The following is a 24,549-nucleotide window of genomic DNA, read 5'->3' as shown; positions in this document are numbered from 1 at the left end:
AAAGCCAAAAGAAAAGAAATCATAAAGATCAGAGCAGAAATACATGAAATAGAGATGAAGAAAACAATAGAAAAGATCAAAGAAACTAAAAGCTGGTTCTTTGAAAAGATGAACAAAATTGATAAAACTTTAGACAGACTCATCAAGAAAAAAAAGGGAAAGGGCCCAAATCAATAAAATTAGAAATGAAAAAGGAGAAGTTACAATGGGCACCACAGAAATACAAAAAATCCTGAGACTACTACAAGCAACTAGATGCCAATAAAATGGACAACCTAGAAGAAACAGATGAATTCGTAGGAAGGTACCATCTCCCAAGACTGAATCAGGAAGAAATAGGAAATATGAACAGACCAATCACAAGTACTGAAGTTGAAACTGTGATTTAAAAACTTCCAACAAACAGAAGTCCAGAACCAGATGGCTTCAGAAGCAAATTCTATCAAACGTTTAGAGAAGAGTTAACACATATCCTTTGGAAACTGTTTCAAAAATTGCAGAAGAAGGAACACTCCCAAACTCATTCTACAAGTCCAGCATGACCCTGATACCAAAACCAGATAAAGATACTACAAAAAAAGAAAATTACAGGCCAATATCACTGATGTACATAGACGCAAAAATCCTCAACAAAACATTAGCAGACTGAATTCAACAATACATTAAAAGGATCATACATCATGATCAATTGGGATTTATCCTAGGGATACAAGGATTTTCCAGTATGCACAAATCAATCAGTATGATACACCACAGTAACAAACTGAAGAATAAAAGCCATATGATTATCTCCATAGATGCAGAAAAACTTTTGACAAAATTCAACACCCCTTTATGATAAAAATGCTCCATCCAGAAAGGGGGCATAGAGAGAACCTACCTCAACATAGAAAGGCCATATACGACAAACCCACAGCTAACGTACTCAGTGGTGAAACTGAAAGCATTCCTCTAAGGTCAGGAACAAGACAAGGATGTCCACTCTCACCACTTTTATCCAATATACTTTTAGAAGTCCTAGCCATGGCAATCAGAGAATAAAAAGAAGTAAAAGGAATCCAAATTGGAAATCCAAAGAGTAAAAAAATCCAAAAAGTAAAACTGTTCCTGTTTGCAGGTAAAGTGATACTATACATAGAAAATCCTAAAGATTTTGCTACCAGAAAACTACTAGAGCTCAATGAATTTGGTAAAGTTGCAGGATACAAAATTAATACACAGAAATCTGTTGCATTTTTATACACTAACAATGAAAGATCAGAAAGAGAAATTAAGGAAACAGTCTCATTTACCATCGCATCAAAAAGAATTAAATACCTATGAATAAGCATACCGAAGAAGGCAAAAGACCTGTACTCTGAAAACTAAAATGCTGATAAAAGAAATTGAAGATGGCACAAACAGATGGAAAGATATACTGTGGTCTTGGATTGGAAGAATCAATACTGTCAAAATGACTATACTACTCAGAGCTATCTACAGACTCAGTGCAATCCCTATCAAATTACCAATGGCATTTTTCCCAGAAGTAGAGCAAAAAAATTTTTTAATTTGTATGGAAACACAAAAGTCCCTGAATGGCCAAAGCAATCCTGAGAAAGAAAAACAGAGCTGGAGGAATCAGGCTCCCTAACTTCAAACTATACTACAAAGCTACCATAATCAAAACAGTATAGTAGTGGCACAAAAACAGAAATATGGGTCAGTGGAACAGGATAGAAAGCCCAGAAATAAACCCACACAACCTATGGTCAATTAATCTATGACAAAGGAGGCAAGACTATGCAATGGAAAAAAGACGGTCTCTTCAATAAGTGGAGCTGGGAAAACTGGACAGCTACATGTAAAAGAATGAAATTAAAACATTCTCTAACACCATACACAAAAATGAACTCAAAATGAATTCAAGACCTAAATGTAGGACCAGATACTATAAAACTCTTAAGAGGAAAACATAGGAAGAACACTCTTTGACATAGATCGCAGCAACATCTTTTTGGATCCACCTCCCAGAGTAATGAAAATAAAAGCAAAAATAAACAAATAGGACCTAATTAAACTTAAAAGTTTTGCACAGCAAAGGAAATCATAAACAAAATGAAAACAACCCACAGAATGGGAGAAAATATTTACAAACAAAGTGACCAACAAGGGATAAACCTAAAAATATACAAACAGCTTATGCAGCTCAATATGAAAAAACTAACAACCTAATCAAAAATGGGCAGAAGATCTAAATATACATTTCTCTAATGAAGACATAAAGATGGCCAAAAAGCACATGAAAAGATGCTAAATATCACTAATTATTAGAGTAATGCAAACCAAAACTCCAATGAGGTATCACCTCACACCAGTCAGAATGGCCATCATTAAAAAGTCTACAAATAATAAATGCTAGAGAGGATGTGGAGAAAAGGGAACCCTCCTACACTGTTGGTAGGAATGTAAACTGGTACAACCACTATGGAAAACTGTATGGAGAAACCATACATATATCCAGAGAAAACCATACTTCGAAAAGATGCATGCACCCCAATGTTCATTGCAGCACTATTTACAATAGCCAAGATATGGAATAGCTAAATGTCCATTGACAGAGGAATGGGTAAAGAAGATGTGGCACGTATATACAATGGAATATTACTCAGCCATAAAAAAGAATGCAATAATGCCATTTGCAGCAACATGGATGGACCTAGAGATTATCATACTAAGTGAAGTAAGTCAGAAAGAGAAAGATAAATAGTATACGGTATCACTTATACGTGGAATCTAAAAAGATGATACAAATGAACTTATTTGCAGAACAAACAGACTCACAGACTTTGAAAACAAACTTATGGTTACCAAAGGGGAGAGGTGGTGGGGGGAGGGATATATTAGGAGTTTGGGATTAACATATACACACTAATATATATAAAATAGGTAATTGAAAAAGACCTACTGTATAGCACACAGAACTCTACTCAATAATCTGTAATAACCTATATGGGAAAAGAATCTGAAAAAGAATGGATATATGTATATGTGCAACTGAACCGCTTGGCTGTACAACTGAAACTAACACAACATTGTAAATCAACTGTAGCCCAATATAAAATAAAAATTAAACTTAAAAAACATGTTATCACATTTGTGCATTTATGTGACATGTACAGGTTTTGAAAGATTAAATTAGAAAATCTGAAATAGAAAACAAGAACAAAATAAGACATTGGAAATCTCGAACTTGGGAATGTAAGATTAGAACGTGAAGAGCCTAAAATATGGTGAGATTGTTCTTTTGAGGGTTTGTAATAGAACAATAGAAAAGTGGCAGGAGCTTGAGGTGAGTAGAGACCTGAGAGAGGAATTTTGTTGGGATAGGAAAGATTTGATTATGTCTACAGGGTTGTGGGAAAGATGACAGTAAGGAGAAGGGCATTAAAAATACAGAAGAGGAGGGCATGATCAGTGGACCACAGTCATCGTGATGAGGAAGGAGGAGATGGGCTGCAGAGATCAAAAACTCAAATAGAGGAACTCTTCTTAAATGGAAGGAGTGGTCTCCCTTTTTCTGGAATGAAAGGAAGGAAAGGGGAGAAGTTACAAAATACAGGCAGGTGCACACAAGTTTGGGGAATTCATGCCTGCAGGGTTTTTTTTCCATTGCACTATGACCCAGATGGTGTTCAGGAAGATTAATTTGGCAGTGACTACAAATGAGGAGAAAAGCTAAAGTTGCTGCAGTCATTTGAGTGCAAGGTAATAAACACCTGCATCAGACTAATAGCAGCAAAAATTGGGAAGAAGGGTCAAATTGCAAAAGTTGTTGCAGAAGACTTAACTTTATTATTTTTTTTTTTTCTACCTTCAGTACTCCAGGCTGTCCGCAACATTCCAGGGCTAAAAGTTCCTAGAAACTGGAATGGGAGCCATATGGTAAATAAAATAGTTAAAATAGAGAAGTTTTGCATCAACATAGTTCTGAATCACTAGCAAACTTCTACCTTGGAGTAGTGTTGAAGAGAATAACCCTCTCCAGCAGTTAATTCTATCAGTTATCTAGCAGATCCTTTGAGAGCACTTCAATTGGATTCTTTTTAGGGAAGATCTTAAACATCATGATCACTAAAATATTTAACATTTGGGATAAATTAAGCCAAGTTTTCTAACAGCAGGTAAAGCAAGTTTTGTTTTCTTTAACAGATATTAATGAATGTCAAGAATCCAGCCCCTGTCACCACCACTGTTTCAATGCCATAGGAAGTTTTCACTGTGGATGTGAACCTGGGTATCAACTCAAAGGCAGAAAATGTGTGGGTAAGAAGAGGGCTATGAATTCAAAGCAGTAACATCTTTGTAACTTCTTTTTTTTTAATTTAATTTTATTTATTCTTTTATACAGCAGGTTCTTATTAGTCATCAGTTTTATACACATCAGTGTATACATGTCAATCCCAATCACCCAATTCAGCAAACCACCATCCCCACCCCCCCACCGCTTTCCCCCCTTGGTGTCCATACGTTTGTTCTCTACATCTGTGTCTCTATTTCTGCCCTGCAAACTGGTTCATCTGTACCATTTTTCTAGGTTCCACATATATATGTTAATACATGATTTTTTTTTCTCTTTCTGACTTCACTCTGTATGACAGTCTCTAGATCCATCCACGTCTCAACAAATGACTCAGTTTCGTTCCTTTTTATGGCTGACTAATATTCCACTGTATATATGTACCACATCTTCTTTATCCATTCAACTGTCGATGGGCATTTAGGTTGCTTCCATGAACGGGCTATTGTAAATAGTGCTGCAGTGAACATTCGGCTGCATGTGTCTTTTTGAATTATGTTTTTCTCTGGGTATATGGCCAGTAGTGGGATTGCTGGATCATATGGTAATTCTATTTTTACTTTTTTAAGGAACCTCCATACTGTCCTCCATAGTGGCTATATCAATTTACATTCCCACCAACAGTGCAAGACGGTTCCCTTTTCTCCACACCCTCTCCAGTATTTGTTGTTTGTAGATATTCGGATGATGTCTATTCTAACAGGTGGGAGGTGATCTCTCATTGTAGTTTTGATTTGCATTTCTTTAATAATTAGTGATGTTGAGCAGCTTTTCATGTGCTTCTTGGCCATCTGTATGTCTTCTTTGAAGAAATGTCTATTTAGGTCTTCTGCCCATTTTTGGATTGGGTTGTTTCTTTTTTTAATATTGAGCTGCATGAGCTCTTTATATATTTTGGAGATTAATCCTTTGTCCGTTGATTCGTTTGCAAATATTTTCTCCCATTCTGAAGGTTCTCTTTTCATCTTATTTATGGTTTCCTTTGCTGTGCAAAAGCTTTGAAGTTTCATTAGGTCCCATTTGTTTATTTTTATTTCCATTACTCTAGGAGGTGGATCAAAAAAGATCTTGCTGTGATTTATGTCAAAGAGTGCCCTTCCTATGTTTTCCTCTAAGACTTTGATAGTGTCCAGTCTTACATTTAGGTCTCTAATCCATTTTGAGTTTATTTTTGTGTATGGTGTTAGGGAGTGTTCTAATTTCATTCTTTTACATGTAGCTATCCAGTTTTCCCAGCACCACTTATTGAAGACACTGTCTTTCCTCCATTGTATATCCTTGCATCCTTTGTCATAGATTAGTTGACCATAGGTGTGTGGGTTTATCTCTGGGCTTTCTATCTTGTGTCATTGATCTATGTTTCTGGTTTTGTGCCAGTACCAAATTGTCTTGATTACTGTAGCTTTATACTACAGTCTGAAGTCATGGAGTCTGATTCCTCAAGCTCCGTTTTTTTCCCTCAAGACTGCTTTGGCTATTCAGAGTCCTTTGTGTCTCCATACAAATTTTAAGAGTTTTTGTTCTAGTTCTGTAAAAAATGCCATTGGTAATTTGATAGGGATTGCACTGAATCTCTAGATTGTTTGGGGTAGTACAGTCATTTTCATAATGTTAATTCTTCCAATCCAAGAACATGGTATATCTCTCCATCTGTTGGTATTGTCTTTAATTTCTTTCATGAGTGTCTTATACTTTTCTGCATACAGGTCTTTGTCTCCCTAGGTAGGTTTATTCCTAGGTATTTTATTCTTTTGGTTGCAGTGGTAAATGGGAGTGTTTCCTTAATTTCTCTTTCACATTTTTCATCATTAGTATATAGGAATGCAAGAGATTTTCTGTGTATTAATTTTGTATCCTGTAACTTTACCAAATTCATTGATTAGCTCTAGTAGTTTTCTGGTGGCATCTTTAGGATTCTCTATGTATAGTATCATGTCATCTGCAGACTGTGACAGTTTTACTTCTTCTTTTTCAATTTGTATTCCCTTTATTTCTTTTTCTTCTCTGATTGCCATGGCTAGGACTTCCAAAACTATGTTGAATAATAGTGGTGAGAGTGGACATCCTTGCCTTGTTCCTGATCTCAGAGGAAATGCTTTCACTTTTTCACCATTCAGAATGATGTTTGCTGTGGGTTTGTCGTATATGACCTTTATTATGTTGAGGTAGGTTCCCTCTATGCCCACTCTCTGGAGAGTTTTTATCATAAATGGGTGTTGAATTTTGTCAAAAGCTTTTTCTGCATCTATTGAGATGATCATATGGTTTTTATTCTTCAGTTTGTTAATATGGTGTATCACATTGATTGATTTGCGTATATTGAAGAATCCTAGCATCCCTGGGATAAATCCCACTTGATCATGATGTATGATCCTTTTAATGTGTTGTTGCATTCTGTTTGCTAGTATTTTGCTGAGGATTTTTGCATCTATATTCATCAGTGATATTGGTCTGTAACTTTTTTTTTTTGTAGTATCTTTGTCTGGTTTTGGTATCTGGGTGATGGTGGCCTCATAGAATGAGTTTGGGAGTCTTCCTTCCTCCGCAATTTTTGGAAGAGTTTGAGAAGGATGGGTGTTAGCTGTTCTCTAAATGTTTCATAGAATTGACCTGTGATGCCATCTGATCCTGGACTTTTGTTTGTTGGAAGATTTTTAATCACAGTTTGAATTTCATTACTTGTGATTGGTCTGTTCATATTTTTTGTTTCTTCCTGGTTCAGTCTCGGAAGGTTATACCTTTCTAAGAATTTGTCCATTTCTTCCAGATTGTCCATTTTATTGGCATAGAGTTGCTTGTAGTAGTCCCTTAGGATGCTTTGCATTTCTGCAGTGTCTGTTCTAACTTCTTCTTTTTCATTTCTAATTTTATTGATTTGAGTCCTCTCCCTCTTTGTCTTGATGAGTCTGGCTAATGGTTTATCAATTTTCTTTATCTTCTCAAAGAACCAGCTTTTAGTTTCATTGATCTTTGCTATTGTTTTCTTTGTTTCTATTTCATTTATTTCTGATCTGATCTTTATGATATCTTTCCTTCTGCTAACTTTAGGTTTTGTTTGTTCTTCTTTCTCTAGTTCCTTTAGGTGTAAGTTTAGATTGTTTGAGATTTTTCTTGTTTCTTGAGGTAGGATTGTATAGCTATAAACTTCCCTCTTAGAACTGCTTTTGCTGTATCCCATTGGTTTTGGATCATCGTGTTTTCATTGTCATTTGTCTCTAGGTATTTTTTCATTTCCTCTTTGATTTCTTCAGTTATCTCTTGGTTATTTAGTAAATTATTGTTTAGCGTCCATTTGTTTGTGTTTTCTATGTTTTTTTGCCTGTAATTGATTTCTAATCTCATAGCGTTGTGGTCAGAAAAGATGTTTGATATGATTTCAATTTTCTTAAGTTTACTGAAGCTTGATTTGTCAACCAAGATGTGATCTATCCTGGAGAATGTTCCATGTGCACTTTAGAAGAAAGTGTAATCTGCTGTTTTGGATGGAATGTCCTATAAATATTAATTAAATCTATCTGGTCTATTGTGTCATTTAAAGCTTCTGTTTCCTTATTTATTTTCATTTTAATGATCTGTCCATTGGTGTAAGTGAGGTGTTAAAATCCCCCACTATTACTTTGTTACTGTCAATTTCCTCTTTTATAGCTGATAGCAGTTGCATTATTTATTGAAGTGCTCCTATATTGGGTGCATATATAATTGTTATATCTTCTTCTTGGATTCATCCCTTGATTATGTAGTGTCCTTCCTTGTCTCTTGTAACATTCTTTATTTTAAAGTCTATTTTATCTGATATGAGTATTGCTACTCCACACTTCTTTTGATTTCCATTTGCATGGAGTATCTTTTTCCATCCCCTCACTTTCAGTCTGAATGTGTCCCTAGGTCTGAAGTGGGTCTTTTGTAGACAGCATATACAAGCGTCTTGTTTTTGTATCCATTCAGGAAGCCTGTGTCTTTTGGTTGGAGCATTTAATCCATTCACGTTGAACTTAATTATCAATATGTATGTTTCTATGACCCTTTTCTGAATTGTTTTGGGTTTGTTTTTGTAGGTCCTTTTCTTCTCTTGTGTTTCCCACTGAGAGAAGTTCCTTTAGCATTTGTTGTAGAGCTGGTTTGGTGGTGCTGAATAATTTAGCTTTTGTTTGTCTGTAAAGCTTTTGATTTGACCATCAAATCTGAATGAGATCCTTGCCAGGTAGAGTAATCTTGGTTGTAGGTTCTTCCCTTTCATCACTTTCAGTATATCATGCCAGTCCCTTCTGGCTTGTAGAGTTTCTGCTGAGAAATCAGCTGTTAACCTTATGGGAGTTCCCTCGTATGTTATTTGTCATTTTTCCCTTGCTGCTTTCAATAATTTTTCTTTGTCTTTAATTTTTGCCAATTTGATTATTATATGTCTCAGAGAGTTTCTCCTTGCATTTATCCTGTATGGGACTCTCTGTGCTTCCTGGACTTGGGTGGCTATTTCCTTTCCCATGTTAGGGAAGTTTTCGACTATAATCTCTTCAAATATTTTCTCAGGTCCTTTCTCTCTCTCTTCTCCTTCTGGGACCCCTATAATGCAAATGTTGTTGAGTTTAATGTTGTTCCAGAGGTCTCTTAGGCTGTCTTGATTTCTTTTCATTCTTTTTTCTTTATTGTGTTCTGCAGCAGTGAATTCCACCATTCTGTCTTCCAGGTCACTTATCCGTTCTTCTGCCTCAGTTATTCTGCTATTGATTCCTTCTAGTATAGCTTTCATTTCAGTTATTGTATTCTTCATCTGTGTTTGTTTGGTTTTTAATTCTTCTAGATCTTTGTTAAACATTTCTTGCATCTTCTCAATCTTTGCCTCCATTCTTTTTCCAGGTCCTGGATCATCTTCACTATCATTATTCTGAATTCTTTTTCTGGAAGGTTGCCTATCTCCACTTCATTTAGTTGTTTTTCTGGGGTTTTATCTTGTTCCTTCATCTGGTACATAACCCTCTGCCTTTTCATCTTGTCTGTCTTTCTGTGAATGTGGTTTTTGTTCCACAGGGTGCAGGATTGTAGTTCTTCTTGCTTCTGCTGTCTGTCCTCTGGTGGATGAGGCTACTAAGAGGCTTATGCAAGTTTCCTGATGGGAGGGACTGGTGGTGGGTAGAGCTGACTGTTGCTCTGGTGGGCAGAGCTCAGTGAAACTTTAATCCATTTGACTGCTGATGGGTGGGGCTGAGTTCCTCCCTGTTGGTTGTTTGGCCTGAGGCAACCCAACACTGGAGCCTACCTGGGCTCTTTGGTGGGGCTAATGGCAGCCTCTGGGAGGGCTCACGCCAAGGAATACTTCCCAGAACTTCTGCTGCCAGGGTCCTTGTCCCCACGGTGAGCCACAGCCACCCCTCGCCTCTGCAGGATACCTCCCAACACTAGCAGGTAGGTCTGATTCATTCTCCCCTGTGGTCACTGCTCCTTCCCCTGGGTCCCGATGCACACACTACTTTGTGTGTGTCCTCCAAGAGTGGAGTCTCTGTTTCCCCCAGTTCTGTCAAAGTCCTGCAATCAAATCCCAGTAGCCTTCAAAGTCTGATTCTCTAGGAATTCCTCCTCCCATTGCCGGACCCCCAGGTTGGGAAGCCTGACGTGGGGCTCAGAACCTTAACTCCAGTGGGTGGACTTCTGTGGTATAAGTGTTCTCCAGTGTGTGACTGACCCAACGAGCAGTTATGGGATTTGATTTTACTGTGATTGCGCCCCTCCTATCGTCTCATATCTCATTGTGGCTTCTCCTTTGTCTTTGGATGTGGGGTATCTTTTTTGGTGAGTTCCAGTGTCTTCCTGTCAATGATTATCCAGCAGCAAGTTGTGATTCTGGTGTTCTCACAAGAGGCAGTGAGAGCACGTCCTTCTACTCCACCATCTTGGTTCCACTCTTCCTTTGTAACTTCTTAATGGTGCCTTATCTAATCCATGTGCCGTGTCCTGCGCTGGATTGTAATACCATGCATCATGTATGTGATCCATGCAAAAACAAAGTGGAAGCAAATGCTATACATTACAGATTTCATCTTCTAATTACATAACCATTTTTTTAACATTTCCCCTATTTTGTTACCAATTTTTTCACAAAATCATAATATATATATATATATATACACTTATATATAATGTATAAATATATAATTTTTCTTTTTCTAGGAGGAGGAAGTGGTTGGTATGGCTACCAGCTATGTGAAGTAATATTTTATTTTTTTTATCATAACGTTTTAAAATAAAGTGCGTTACATAACTTGATTTAAACACTTTAACCTTTCACCATGATTATATAATCATCTATATTAGTTTATGATATCCTTAAAATCTGAAGGTATAATTTTTATGCAAAGTCGGAAGAAATCACTTTCTCAATCCGCATTACCTTTGTTCTTTCATCAAGATGTAAATGAGTGTAGACAGAACGTATGCAGACCAGATCAGCACTGCAAGAACACCCGCGGTGGCTATAAATGCATTGATCTTTGCCCAAACGGAATGACCAAGGCAGAAAACGGAACCTGCATTGGTGAGTGTCCGGCTGTCTCAGCTCATGATTCGTTTACCATCAACAAGCCAAATAAGGCATTCATTCTTAAAACAAATGATTAGAATAAATACAATCTAACAAGGAAATATCTTTTTCTATAGGCTTTTTACTCCCAACTTCTATTATTGTTGAGCTCTGGGGTCCCAGGGTCATGGCTATACCAGGAAATGAAAGCTCACCAGGGAGACATAGCCCATTTTGAACTCCCATCAGTTACACAATTGGTTTATATAGTTTCATATCCACATACATTAATATTATGTCATATAATTTCTAATATGAAATTTAGCATATATATTAAGAATTTTATTGGAAGGATGAAGAAAAAAATTATGTTTGTAGAGATTTATTAAAAGTTCAAAATAGAAAAAACAGCGATCACATCCTCCCCACGACCTCCTCCAAAAGCCGGAACAATAGGTTCTTTGAAGATAGCCCGAATCAGGGACATCTGTGTCTGAAAGCATTGGAAACCTTCACTGAGTCACTCAGAGACTTTCTGGTCCAACATCTCACAGCATTGCTGTAACTTCAGTGAACTATATACCAGTCTGAGCCGTGTGGATGAAAGGCTGTTGGTGCTGCAGCCAGGAGTCAGTGCTGTGCCTCTGAGGTGGGAGAGCCAACTTCAGGACTACTGGTCCACAAGAGACCTCCCAGCTCCACATAATATCAAATGGGGAAACTCGCCCAGAGATCTCCATCTCAACACCAGCACCAGCTTCACTCAACGACCAGCAAGCTACAGTGCTGGACACCCTATGCCAAACAACTAGCAAAACAGGAACACAACCCCACCCATTAGCAGAGAGGCTGCATAAAGTCATAATAAGTCCACAGACAGCCCAAAACACACCACCAGAGGTGGACCTGCCCACCAGAAAGACAAGATCCAGCCTCATCCACCAGAACACAGGCACTAGTCCCCTCCACCAGGAAGCCTACACAACCCACTGAACCAACCTTAGCCACTGGGGACAGACACCAAAAACAACGGGAACTACGAACCTGCAGCCTGCAAAAAGGAGACCCCAAACACAGTAAGATAAGCAAAATGAAAAGACAGAAAAATACACAGCAGATGAAGGAGCAAGATAAAAACCCACCAGACCTAACAAATGAAGAGGAAATAGGCAGTGTACCTGAAAAAGAATTCAGAATAATGATAGTAAAGATGATCCAAAATCTTAGAAATAGAATAGAAAAAATGCAAGAAACATTTAACAAGGACCTAGAAGAACTAAAGAAAAAACAAACAATGACGAACAACACAATAAATGAAATGAAAAATACTCTAGAAGGGATCAATAGCAGAATAACTGAGGCAGAAGAACAGATAAGTGACCTGGAAGATAAAATAGTGGAAATAACTACTGCAGAGCAGAATAAAGAAAAAAGAATGAAAAGAACTGAGGACAGTCTCAGAGACCTCTGGGACAACATTAAACTCACCAACATTTGAATTATAGGGCTTCCAGAAGAAGAAGAGAAAAAGAAAGGGACTGAGAAAATATTTGAAGAGATGATAGTTGAAAACTTCCCTAATATGGGAAAGGAAATAGTTAATCAAGTCCAGGAAGCACAGAGAGTCCCATACAGGATAAATCCAAGGAGAAATACGCCAAGACACATATTAATCAAACTGTCAAAAATTAAATGCAAAGAAAGCATATTAAAAGCAGCAAGGAAAAAACAACAAATAACACACAAGGGACTCCACATACGGTTAACAGCTGATCTCTCAGCAGAAACTCTGCAAGCCAGACGGGAGTGGCAGGATATATTGAAAGTGATGAAGAAGAAAAACCTGCAACCAAGATTACTCTACCCAGCAAGGATCTCATTCAGATTTGATGGAGAAATTAAAACCTTTACAGACAAGCAAAAGCTGAGAGAGTTCAGCACCACCAAACCAGCTTTACAACAAATGCTAAAGGAACTTCTCTAGGAAAGAAACACAAGAAAAGGAAAAGACCTACAATAATGAACCCAAAACAATTTAGAACATGGGAATAGGAACATACATATCGATAATTACCTTAAATGTAAATGGACTAAATGCTCCCACCAAAAGACACAGATGGGCTGAATGGATACAAAAACAAGACCCATATATATGCTGTTTACAAGAGACCCACTTCAGACCTAGAGACACATATAGACTGAAAGTAAGGGGATGGAAAAAGATATTCCATGCAAATGGAAACCAAAAGAAAGCTGGAGTAGCAATTCTCATAACAGACATAATAGATTTTAAAATAAAGACTATTAGAACAGACAAAGAAGGACACTACATAATGATCAAAGGATCGATCCAAGAGGAAGATATAACAATTGTAAATATTTATGCACCCAACAAAGGAGCACGTCAATACATAAGGCAAATACTAACAGCCATAAAAGGGGAAATTGACAGTAACACATTCAGAGTAGGGGACTTTAACACCCCACTTTCACCAATGGACAGATCATCCAAAATGAAAATAAATAAGGAAACACAAGTTTTAAATGATACATTAAACAAGATGGACTTAATTGATATTTATAGGACATTCCATCCAAAAACAACAGAATACACATTTTTCTCAAGTGCTCATGGAACATTCTCCACGATAGATCATATCTTGGGTCACAAATCAAGCCTTGGTAAATTTGAGAAAATTGAAATTGTATCAAGTATCTTTTCCAACCACAACGCTATGAGACTAGATATCAATTACAGGAAAAGATCTGTAAAAAATACAAACACATGGAGCTAAACAATATACTACTTAATAACGAAGTGATCACTGAAGAAATCAAAGAGGAAATAAAAAAATACCTAGAAACAAATGACAATGGAGACACGACGACCCAAAACCTATGGGATGCAGCAAAAGCAGTTCTAAGAGGGAACTTTATAGCAATACAATCCTACCTCAAGAAACAGGAAACATCTCGAATAAACAACCTAACCTTGCACCTAAAGCAATTAGAGAAAGAAGAACAAAAAAACCCCAAAGTTAGCAGAAGGAAAGAAATCATAAAAATCAGATCAGAAATAAATGAAAAAGAAATGAAGGAAACGATAGCAAAGATCAATAAAACTAAAAGATGGTTCTTTGAGAAGATAAACAAAATTGATAAACCATTAGCCAGACTCATCAAGAAAAAAAGGGAGAACACTCAATAGAATTAGAAATGAAAAAGGAGAAGTAATAACTGACACTGCAGAAATACAAAAGATCATGAGGGATTACTACAAGCAACTCTATGCCAATAAAATGGACAACCTGGAAGAAATGGACAAATTCTGAGAAATGCACAACCTTCCAAGACTGAATCAGGAAGAAACAGAAAATATGAACAGACCAATCACAAGCACTGAAATTGAAACTGTGATTAAAAATCTTCCAACAAACAAAAGCCCAGGACCGGATGGCTTCACAGGCAAATTCTAACAAACATTTAGAGAAGAGCTAACACCTATCCTTCTCAAACTCTTCCAAAATATAGCAGAGCGAGGAACACTCCCAAATTCATTCTACGAGGCCACCATCACCTTGATACCAAAAACAGACGAGGATGTCACAAAGAAAGAAAACTACAAGCCAATATCACTGATGAACATAGATGCAAAAATCCTCAACAAAATACTAGCAAACAGAATCCAACAGCACATTAAAAGGATCATACACCATGATCAAGTGGGGTTTATCCCAGGAATGCAAGGATTCTTCAATATATGCAAATAAATCACTGTGATAAACCATATTAACAAATTGAAGGAGAAAAACCATATGATCATCTCAATAGATGCAGAGAAAGCTTTCAACATAATTCAACACCCATTTATGATAATACCCTGCAGAAAGTAGGCATAGAGGGAACTTTCCTCAACATGATAAAGGCCATATATGACAAACCCACAGCCAACATCATCCTCAGTGGTGAAAAACTGAAACCATTTCCACTAAGATCAGGAACAAGACAAGGTTGCCCACTCTCACCACTCTTATTCAACATAGTTTTGGAAGTTTTAGCCACAGCAATCAGAGAAGAAAAGGAAATAAAAGGAATCCAAACCGGAAAAGAAGTAGTAAAGCTGTCACTGTTTGCAGGTGACATGCTACTCTACATAGAGAATCCCAAAGATGCTACCAGAAAACTACTAGAGTTAATCAATGAATTTGGTAAAGTTGCAGATACAAAATTAATGCACAGAAATATCTTGCATTCCTATACACTAATGATGAAAACTCTGAAAGTGAAATCAAGAAAACACTCCCATTTACCATTACAACAAAAAGAATAAAATATCTAGGAATAAACCTACCTAAGGAGACAGAAGACCTGTATGCAGAAAATTATAAGACACTGATGAAAGAAATTAAAGATGATACAAATAGATGGAGAGATATACCATGTTCTTGGATTGGAAGAATCAACATTGTGAAAATGACTCTACTACCCAAAGCAATCTACAGATTCAATGCAATCCCTATCAAACTACCACTGGCATTTTTCACAGAACTAGAACAAAAAATTTCACAATTTGTATGGAAACACAAAAGACCCCGAATAGCTAAAGCAATCTTGAGAATGAAAAATGGAGCTGGAGGAATCAGACTCCCTGACTTCAGACTATACTACAAAGCTACAGTAATCAAGACAGTATGGTACTGGCACAAAAACAGAAAGATCAATGGAACAGGATAGAAAGCCCAGAGATAAACCCACGCACATATGGTCACCTTATCTTTGATAAAGGAGGCAGGAATGTACAGTGGAGAAAGGACAGCCTCTTCAATAAGTGGTGCTGGGAAAACTGGACAGGTACATATAAAAGTGTGAGATTAGATCACTTCTTAACACCATACACAAAAATAAGCGCAAAATGGATTAAAGACCTAAATGTAAGGCCAGAAACTATTAAACTCTTACAGGTAAACATAGGCAGAACACTCTATGACATAAATCACAGCAAGATCCTTTTTGACCCGCCTCTTAGAGAAATGGAATTAAAAACAAAAATAAACAAATGGGACCTAATGAAACTTCAAAGCTTTTGCACAGCAAAGGAAACCATAAACAAGACAGAAAGACAGCCCTCAGAATGGGAGAAAATATTTGCAAATGAAGCGTGACAAAGGATTAATCTCCAAAATTTACAAGCAGCTCATGCAGCTCAATAACAAAAAAACAAACAACCCAATCCAAAAATGGGCAGAAGACCTAAATAGACATTTCTCCAAAGAACATATACAGACTACCAACAAACACATGAAAGAATGCTCAACATCATTTGTCATTAGAGAAATGCAAATCAAAACTACAAGATATCATCTCACACCAGTCAGAATGGCCATCATCAAAAAATCTAGAAACAATAAATGCTGGAGAGGGTGTGGAGAAAAGGGAACACTCCTGCACTGCTGGTGGGAACGTGAATTCGTACAGCCTCTATGGAGAACAGTATGGAGGTTCCTTAAAAGACTACAAATAGAACTACCATATGACCCAGCAATCCCACTACTGGGCATATACCCTGAGAAAACCATAATTCAAAAAGAGTCATGTACCAAAATGTTCATTGCAGCTCTATTTAAAATAGCCCGGAGATGGAAACAACCTAAGTGCCCATCATCAGATGAATGGATAAAGAAGAGGTGCCACATATATACAATGGAATATTACTCAGCCATAAAAAGAAACAAAATTGAGCCATTTGTAATGAGGTGGATAGACCTAGAGTCTGTCATACAGAGTGACGTAAGTCAGAAAGAGAAAGACAAATACCGTATGCTAACACATATATATGTAATTTAAGAAAAAAAATGTCATGACGAACCTAGGGGTAAGACAGGAATAAAGACAGACCTACTGGAGAACGGACTTGAGGATATGGGGAGGGGGAAGTGTGATCTGTGATAAAGCGAGAGAGAGGCATGGATATATATACACTACCAAACGTAAGGTAGATAGCTAGTGGGAAGCAGCCGCATAGCACAGGGATATCAGCTAGGTGCTTTGTGACCACCTGGAGGGGTGGGATAGGGAGGGTGGGAGGGAGGGAGATGCAAGAGGGTTGAGATATGGGAACATATGTATATGTATAACTGATTCACTGTGTTATAAAGCAGAAAGTAACACACCATTGTAGAGCAATTATACCCCAATAAAGATGTTAAAAAAAAAAGTTCAAAATATAATTATTTTAAAACCAAATATTCTTTAGATGTCAGATCAATAACCAGGCAATAAAGTAAATTATATTTCTCCCTAAATTTGTTCTTTGTGTGCCTATTCTGTACCAGTCTGCCATAGTTAGCAGAACTATGAGCTGCACAATATACAAAACTGAAACTTATAGCATTCCTGCTCTCATGTAGTTAAACAATCAACTGGGATAGATTGGGCAACTCCACTCCCCTCACCAAAAGAAAAAAAAAAAAAACTATTATGCAAGTTGGGATGAAAGATCATAAAAGAGGTACAAATAAAATTGTACCAGAGTACTCAAAAGAATGATCATATCTAATAGGAGTGACTATCAGCAGTGTCATAGAAGTGATCACATTTAAATATAGTCTTGAATGGAATGTTAATAGATGGGGGTGGTAGAAAAAGGAAAGAAAAATAGCCCTGTATGAGGGGGAAAGAGCTGGACTTAGAGAAAACATGTTAAAATTCTTCCTCCCTTCTTGACAGCTATCTGACCTTGAACAAGTCTTAAGATGACACAGAAATTTGAGTGTAAGTTTCTCATTTTAAAAAATGGGACATTTTTAGAATTTCGTACTGAAGTATTTACTAATAAAGTTACAATCTGTCTTGGATTTGTTTCAAAATAATATAAGAGTGAGGGGAGAGTGCAGATATAAATGAGGGAGTATTGACCACTTGTTGATAATAGTTGAGGTAAATGGAAGTTTAGTATACTTAAAAAAAACATGGGGAGGGTGTGGACTATCAGATTTCAAAGACTCCTCAGCAATATGGATATAGATAAATATTTTTCTTAATTCCTAAGAACAGTAGCCAACTCACAGCATCATATGCAGTTATGTGTAACTAAGTATTTTTAAGAATATTGATTCTGTAATTATGTATAAGATTAATTAGAAATGAGAGAAGCTGAAGTATCAGAAGATGTTTAAGAAGCTACAGCAAAAATATAGCTAAATGAGGAAATGGAAAGTGGGGATATATGGGTTTGTTTGAAGAAAGTAGAATTACCCAATCTTGGAAACAGAGAATAGGTTTAAAGATAACTCTGACGTTCGCAGGCAGGTTGACTGGGGATAAAAGAATACTGTTGTTATAAATAAGGGAGTAGTGATAAGATACTGGAGACATGCTGAGTTTGAAGTACTAGTAAAACATGGCGATGGAGATGAGCAGCCAGCAGCTAGAAATATGGGACTGTGGATAAGTAGCAATGTGGAAATGTTGCTATAAGTCCACATCAGCAAGCTCACTAGCGTCACTAGTATTAATAGGATGGCCAAAAAAGGAGGGATATAGCAAAGGGGGGAAAGCCGAGAAGAAAACTCTTCCCGTAGTAGGGCGCAAGAAGAGGAAAAGAGGCCCGTTAACAAGTGGCAGAGCTGGGACTTGAACCCAGGTTTTCTGACTCCAGGTCTCAACCACGTGGTGAGAAATGCAACGTCCTAAGCAATTAAAATGTTCATTTTAAATATAATGACTTGCCGCATAGCACAGGGAGATCAGCTCAGTGCTTTGTGACCACCTGGAGGGGTGGGATAGGGAGAGTTGGGAGGGAGATGCAAGAGGGAGGGGATATGGGGATATATGTATATGTATAGCTGATTCACTTTGTTATAAAGCAGAAACTAACAACATTGTAAAGCAATTATACTCCAATAAAGATGTTAATAAATAAATAAATATAATGACTTTAGGTTTTGAAATAGGAAATGTTATTGCTTTTTATTGCCCTCCATGTCTCTAGATATTGATGAGTGTAGAGATGGGACCCATCAGTGCAGATATAACCAAATATGTGAGAATACGAGAGGCAGCTATCGTTGTGTATGTCCAAGAGGTTACCGGTCTCAAGGAATTGGAAGACCCTGTATGGGTAAGTTAACAGGAACTCTTATTGAGTAATAAAGGCTGGGTAACTATTTTACCAGCTTGGTTAGGACCACTCTATCCTCAAATACTTTCTTGCTACAATTAGATTTGTAAGTTGGTTTAAGTAGTCCATTACATAAGTTGAATTACTTCTTAAGAGACTTCATACTGAGCTCAATTTACACTGACTTTCAAGTGATAATAATAACTACTTACGGAGTGCTTACTATGCACTATACATATCAAAGTGAGGCTGTGGTATAATTACCACGACAACTTAATTATGAAGATTAGCTCATTGACTATCTCTCTATGCATGTGATGTAAATGTTTGCATAGATACATTTTATTTGAATATGAAGTATATCTGTATGTACTATGAAGGTTTAGTTATGAAGGATTAAAATGTGAACACACATTTTAAGTGAATTGATAATTATTACTTTATCTACCATATGTTTAGTGCATACTAAATGCCATTCCCTGTGCTAAGAATCTCATTTAATTCTCCCAATTGCCTATTTGTTTCCATCTTAGTTATAGTTGAATGTAAAGTAAGGCAGGTAACGATAGTAGATGTCTATAAGAAGGTAACCATATGCTTTTTTTTTAATTAATACATTTACAATCAAGAAACTGATCTCTAAAATTATATTTCACCTCAGAATATTTACATTTATATGCAGAAAAAAAATTGTGTGAGCTTTTAAATACTAGCTTTTGGTTTGCATGCTATTTATATCAATACTTTTAAAATTGGATGCCTTGGTTGTCTATTTAATTCTTTATAGCAAATTCTTCCATAAAGACTTAGTTCTCTCTTTATGTAGTCCCTAGCATAGTACTTTGCACATAGAAAATGTTTAATGTAGTATCAATATTATGAATGGTTTTAAATACTTTTTAATAGCAGGAATATATATCATGCTAGTCTTCTATTTAGATATTGTAATTTGTATATAATTTAACATTTTGATCAGTCATTACAGTGACCTAGCAGAATGAAATGTGTTTATTTGTTCACTAGTTTGACTTGAAGCTGAATGTCAGAAATTGGGCTGGGGGATAAATCAGTGAAGAAGGTAGGGCCATTGCCTTAAAGAGATTTAAAATGTTAATTTTAACTTTTGCCTACTAAAATAATTTTTAAAGCACAATTTACTACTTTTATTCTACTTATTCATATTGTTTTCTTTCATGCCACTGTGGTAATGAATTAAGGAATTTGGTTTTGATCTCTGGTCTTTATTCACTTTTTCAATTTACAAGAAGAGTTAGGAGTACATACTCTGTGTTGACCTAGGAATAGAAAGAAAAATAACTTTAATTTTTGAACTTTGAGTTTATCTTAGGAAGAATGATTCTGTATCTTCATTTCCTTTTTAATTTTTTTAAGAAAATGTGCTTGATATGATTATTCATTAATAATTACTGATGCAAAAGAAAGGAAAATAAAACTGTAGGTGTACATTGTACATTCTTGCATCTGAAACTTGTAATTATATGAAAGATTAGAAGCACTAGTGATCAATATTGTAATTAAATGCGAACTAGAGATCTGACTGCATTCTTCACTCCACCAACAAAATTAAGATCTATATGTTAGCTTTGAACTCTAGTTTTTCTGGATTCAAGACCACATTTTCCATTATGACCCTATATGATTCTACTGTACATGTAAAACAATCTTCAGGGACAGTCATAGAATCTTTCTATTTATTCATAGCTGAATGATGAAAGCTTTTTCAAAAGTTCACAACAGCTGAGAAATTACTGTATTCCCTACTTTGGAGGGTAACATAATGTCTTCAGTTTGTTTCACAGACTGATTCTTTATTCCTGTGTTTTCTGTGTGTATATGTGTGTATGTTTTTTTTTCTCTTTTTTATGTATCATGGCACACGAGCAGACATTAATGAATGTGAACAAGTGCCTAAGCCTTGTGCATATCAGTGCTCCAACACCCCCGGCAGCTTCAAGTGTATCTGTCCACCAGGACAACATTTATTAGGGGACGGGAAATCTTGCGCTGGATTGGAGAGGCTGCCAAATTATGGCACTCAGTACAATAGCTATAACCTTGCACGGTTCTCCCCCATGAGAAACAACTATCAACCTCAACAGCATTACAGACAGTACTCACATCTCTACAGCTCCTACTCAGAGTATAGGAACAGCAGAACGTCTCTCTCCAGGACTAGAAGGACTATTAGAAAAACTTGCCCTGAAGGCTCTGAGGCGAGCCATGACACATGTATAGGTAAATGTCAGCCATATTCCATTTCCTTTCTGTGGGCTCACTTAACGGACCAGAGTCTAAGCATATATACAGCACCTGTGAGAGTTTGGGTGTAGTGAACTACATCTGATCTCAAATCTGGGATGACCCAAGTTTCAAGACATTTACTCTGGCACCTAAAACTATTACCAGTTTTATCAAATGAGGTATTTACACATGTACATTCTGATAATTTATTGTTTTGTATTGGCAGTTTCTCTTTTTTGATCACCCCTGAAAGTGTTACCAAATTTAATGCTATATAGAAATAGAATTCAGTGGCATCCAGAATATGGTTTTTAAAAAAAGAATATGCATATTGCCACCATAATATAATACTATCAGATTACGGCTTTATCTGATGGATGCCAAAGCAGTGGGTTAAAAGTGAAACTCTCAGCTACTGTGTCGACTGCTTGTTCTGTCTGCAACCAGCACTGCCCTGACTGTTGTTACCCACTCCCCATGGAACCTCTCAGTTCAATTATTTTGTATATATGTAAGTCACTGAAAAGACAATGTAAGCCAGGACAAAACTAACTTGTTTCCATTGTTCTAACATATGTGCTTTCAGTATCTTTACCTAAACTCAAGTCTGTAATTTAATTTGTTTGCAAAAGTGAAGTGTAATTTCCAACTCAAGAATTGAGACCTTGTCTTCAGTTAAGTTGCAAACAATTCCATCTGTCATTCATTTAATTCAATTTTCTGTGAGTAGCCACAGTTTGCATGTCACTGAGCTATGCACCAAGGGGAATTAGCAAACACAAATTAGCCCCACAGTTTGTTAGGAGAAATGAGAAAGCAAAGAAGAAAGGGAGGAGGGAGGCAAGAGGGGAGGGAAGAAGGAAATTCTGTTTAAATTTGAAGACCTATGCTAACCTCACGTTCTTGAATTTTTCTTAAGCATTCCACACGTTGCTTATTCTCTCCCAGATATGCTCTCTGTTAAACATTTTTTAGATATTTAAAAGAAATACCTTCTGACTTCAGTTTTTGTCATATCTTTTTCTACCCTTCTCCAAGCCCTGTTCCTGCATCGTTACCTTCTTAGACATGATTCCTTAGTCACTCTTAGGCGGACTCAGCTTCTCACATTATCTCCACTCAGCTGGACCTTCAAACCCTCTGGATCCTTACTCTTTAACCTTTAGTCTCTAGGCCCAGATGTTCCCAGAACTTTTCTGTCTGGCTGTCTTGAAGTACCTAAAGCGTAATATGATGCACATGGAATCTCCTCCCTGTGATCAGCTTCCTAGAACTGTGGACAGTGCTAGTTTCTTTTACTCCTTGAACTTGAAACATTCATGGGTTCATTAACAACTCTCAACATTTTGCCCCATATGGTCAAACACTACTTAATTACTAAACCTGTGGACTCCACTGTCCTTGGGAGTATGTCAAACATTGCTCTCAGCCTGCTCCAAACCATTCTTATTGGTTTTTTTCCATTGGTAATTTTTCATGCCAGTTTTTACCTCTGTTAGTGAAACTTTTCACTATTTTATTGACAGAATTAACATCTGACATTTTGTCTTTCAATGTTTCTTCTAAATAATCATTCCCACTGAAGGGTTTTCATATCCTATTAACATTCCATTCTCTGCCTTCGTCTTAGACAACTCTTCTCTTCTACCTTTACTCTCCTGCTCCAAAAATCCTTGTTTATGCTCTGATAAATGAGTGAAACAGTATTTCCCACACCATATACCATCTAGTTGATTTCTAGATCATCTGAAGGTCCAAGCCATTTGAAGAAAGAGTCCCTGATTAATAACCAGTTCTCCATTTCTTTATCACAATCTGTGCCCTGTAGTTTCATCACAGTAGAGTCTTATGAATGTTTTCTGTGCCTTTGTGTTTATGTTACACTAATATGTTTATATGAATTACCTTCCCAAAACCATCTACTATGTGAGGCAGCTACTATTTCAGAGTGAGGACCAATCTTGGAGACTCTAAAGTAAATTTCTATAACTAGTCTATGACTGGATATTTAAGTTTTATTTGGGGGCAATAAATAGACTAAGACATTTAGAAATATTTCTTAAAATATGGTGAGTATTTTCTGGCGTTGGTACTAATAAAGAAATTTACACTAAGATTGCAGACAGCTTTGGAATTATGTAATAAGCAACCTGCAGTAAACACCAAATGCCTTTAATTAACCATCTAGGATAGACAGTTTACAAAGGATTCAGATTAACACCATGGAATTTTGTTAGACTTGGGCTAAGATTTAGCTTTTTAGGGAATTGATTCCAAAGCTTAATAGGGAAAACAAACGTTGCATTGCTTCTGAACACCAAAATCACACTTGGGGCCACTTTAAAATTCATACTCTGGAAAGTGTGATGTCTACTACTTGGAGTTCAATGTCATTTACATTTCTGTTGTTATCTTAGGTTAAAGCCGATTATAAAGGGAAAAAGTAAAAATATTTCAAAAGTTCTGCAGTGAGTGCTTTGGTTAACCAAACTGGGGCAAAAACAATGACAAATATTTGATGAGCGTTTGTCATTAACAGATTTTGAGTCATTGCAATTATCATCTGAGCATATGCACAATGAACAGGTCCTTTTGCTGAGCCATCTCCAGGGTTTCACTTTGTCTTCCCTTTACTTCCAGCCCTGAGCACTCCTGCTTCCATTTCATACCACATTCTCTTCCTTCTAACACTGGTTGGCACATTTTAATATTAGGCAAAACACAACTGAGACAAGAAATCTGAGGCCTCTCAAATCCCATCCCTGATTCTGAAAGCAAATATCAATTAATTTTTTTACTATCTATTCCCACTCTTTTTATTCCTGTTTTCTTGACTTTGTTTAGTAATAGCAGGTAGCTTAGCTCTTTATAATTTATAAAATGTTTTTCATATATTACGCGTTTGAACCTTCCAACAAGCCTGTGAAGTAGGGAGATTGTATCAGTGACTCCTGTTGGCAGAAGAATCAACTGAGATCCTGAGAAGTTAAGTGCCTGGCCCAAAGTAATATAGCAACTATATGTATATCTAGTTGCCATTAGTACTTTACAGTTGTATGAAGTTGGATGAATATTCCTATCACAAAGATAAAACCGCCTCCACTTAATGATATCTGCATATGGGAAAGCTATAGGATGGCTGTTGGAGAGAGAGAGGCCACTAAACTTTAAACAAAATAGAAACGAGTATTTCTTTTCCCAATTAATCTCAATAGAAACTTTATTTTTTAGGTAAATTCTACTGTGTTGTCAAGAGTTTAGTACCTTGGTGGTTTAGGATCCTGTACAGGTCTGTTTCATCTGTCATTCCAATCTTAA

The 24,549-nt window shown here is 36.7% G+C and overlaps 1 protein-coding gene across 1 annotated transcript in view; it reads left to right on the top strand.

The window, feature by feature from the left end:
- Nucleotides 1-24,549, top strand: part of HMCN1 (hemicentin 1) — a 508,266-nt gene that overhangs the window by 463,012 nt on the left and 20,705 nt on the right. Inside the window, exons 97-99 of the mRNA XM_029226849.1 lie at nucleotides 4,192-4,305; nucleotides 10,740-10,865; nucleotides 18,841-18,969. Coding sequence (XP_029082682.1) covers nucleotides 4,192-4,305; nucleotides 10,740-10,865; nucleotides 18,841-18,969 — 369 coding nt within the window. The remainder of the gene's footprint in view (nucleotides 1-4,191; nucleotides 4,306-10,739; nucleotides 10,866-18,840; nucleotides 18,970-24,549) is intronic.

Source organism: Monodon monoceros, unplaced genomic scaffold (assembly GCF_005190385.1).
Source record: "Monodon monoceros isolate NGI ecotype Baffin Bay Population unplaced genomic scaffold, NGI_Narwhal_1 Super_Scaffold_18, whole genome shotgun sequence".
Taxonomy (NCBI): domain Eukaryota; kingdom Metazoa; phylum Chordata; class Mammalia; order Artiodactyla; family Monodontidae; genus Monodon; species Monodon monoceros.
This window is presented reverse-complemented; position numbering and strand designations above follow the sequence as displayed.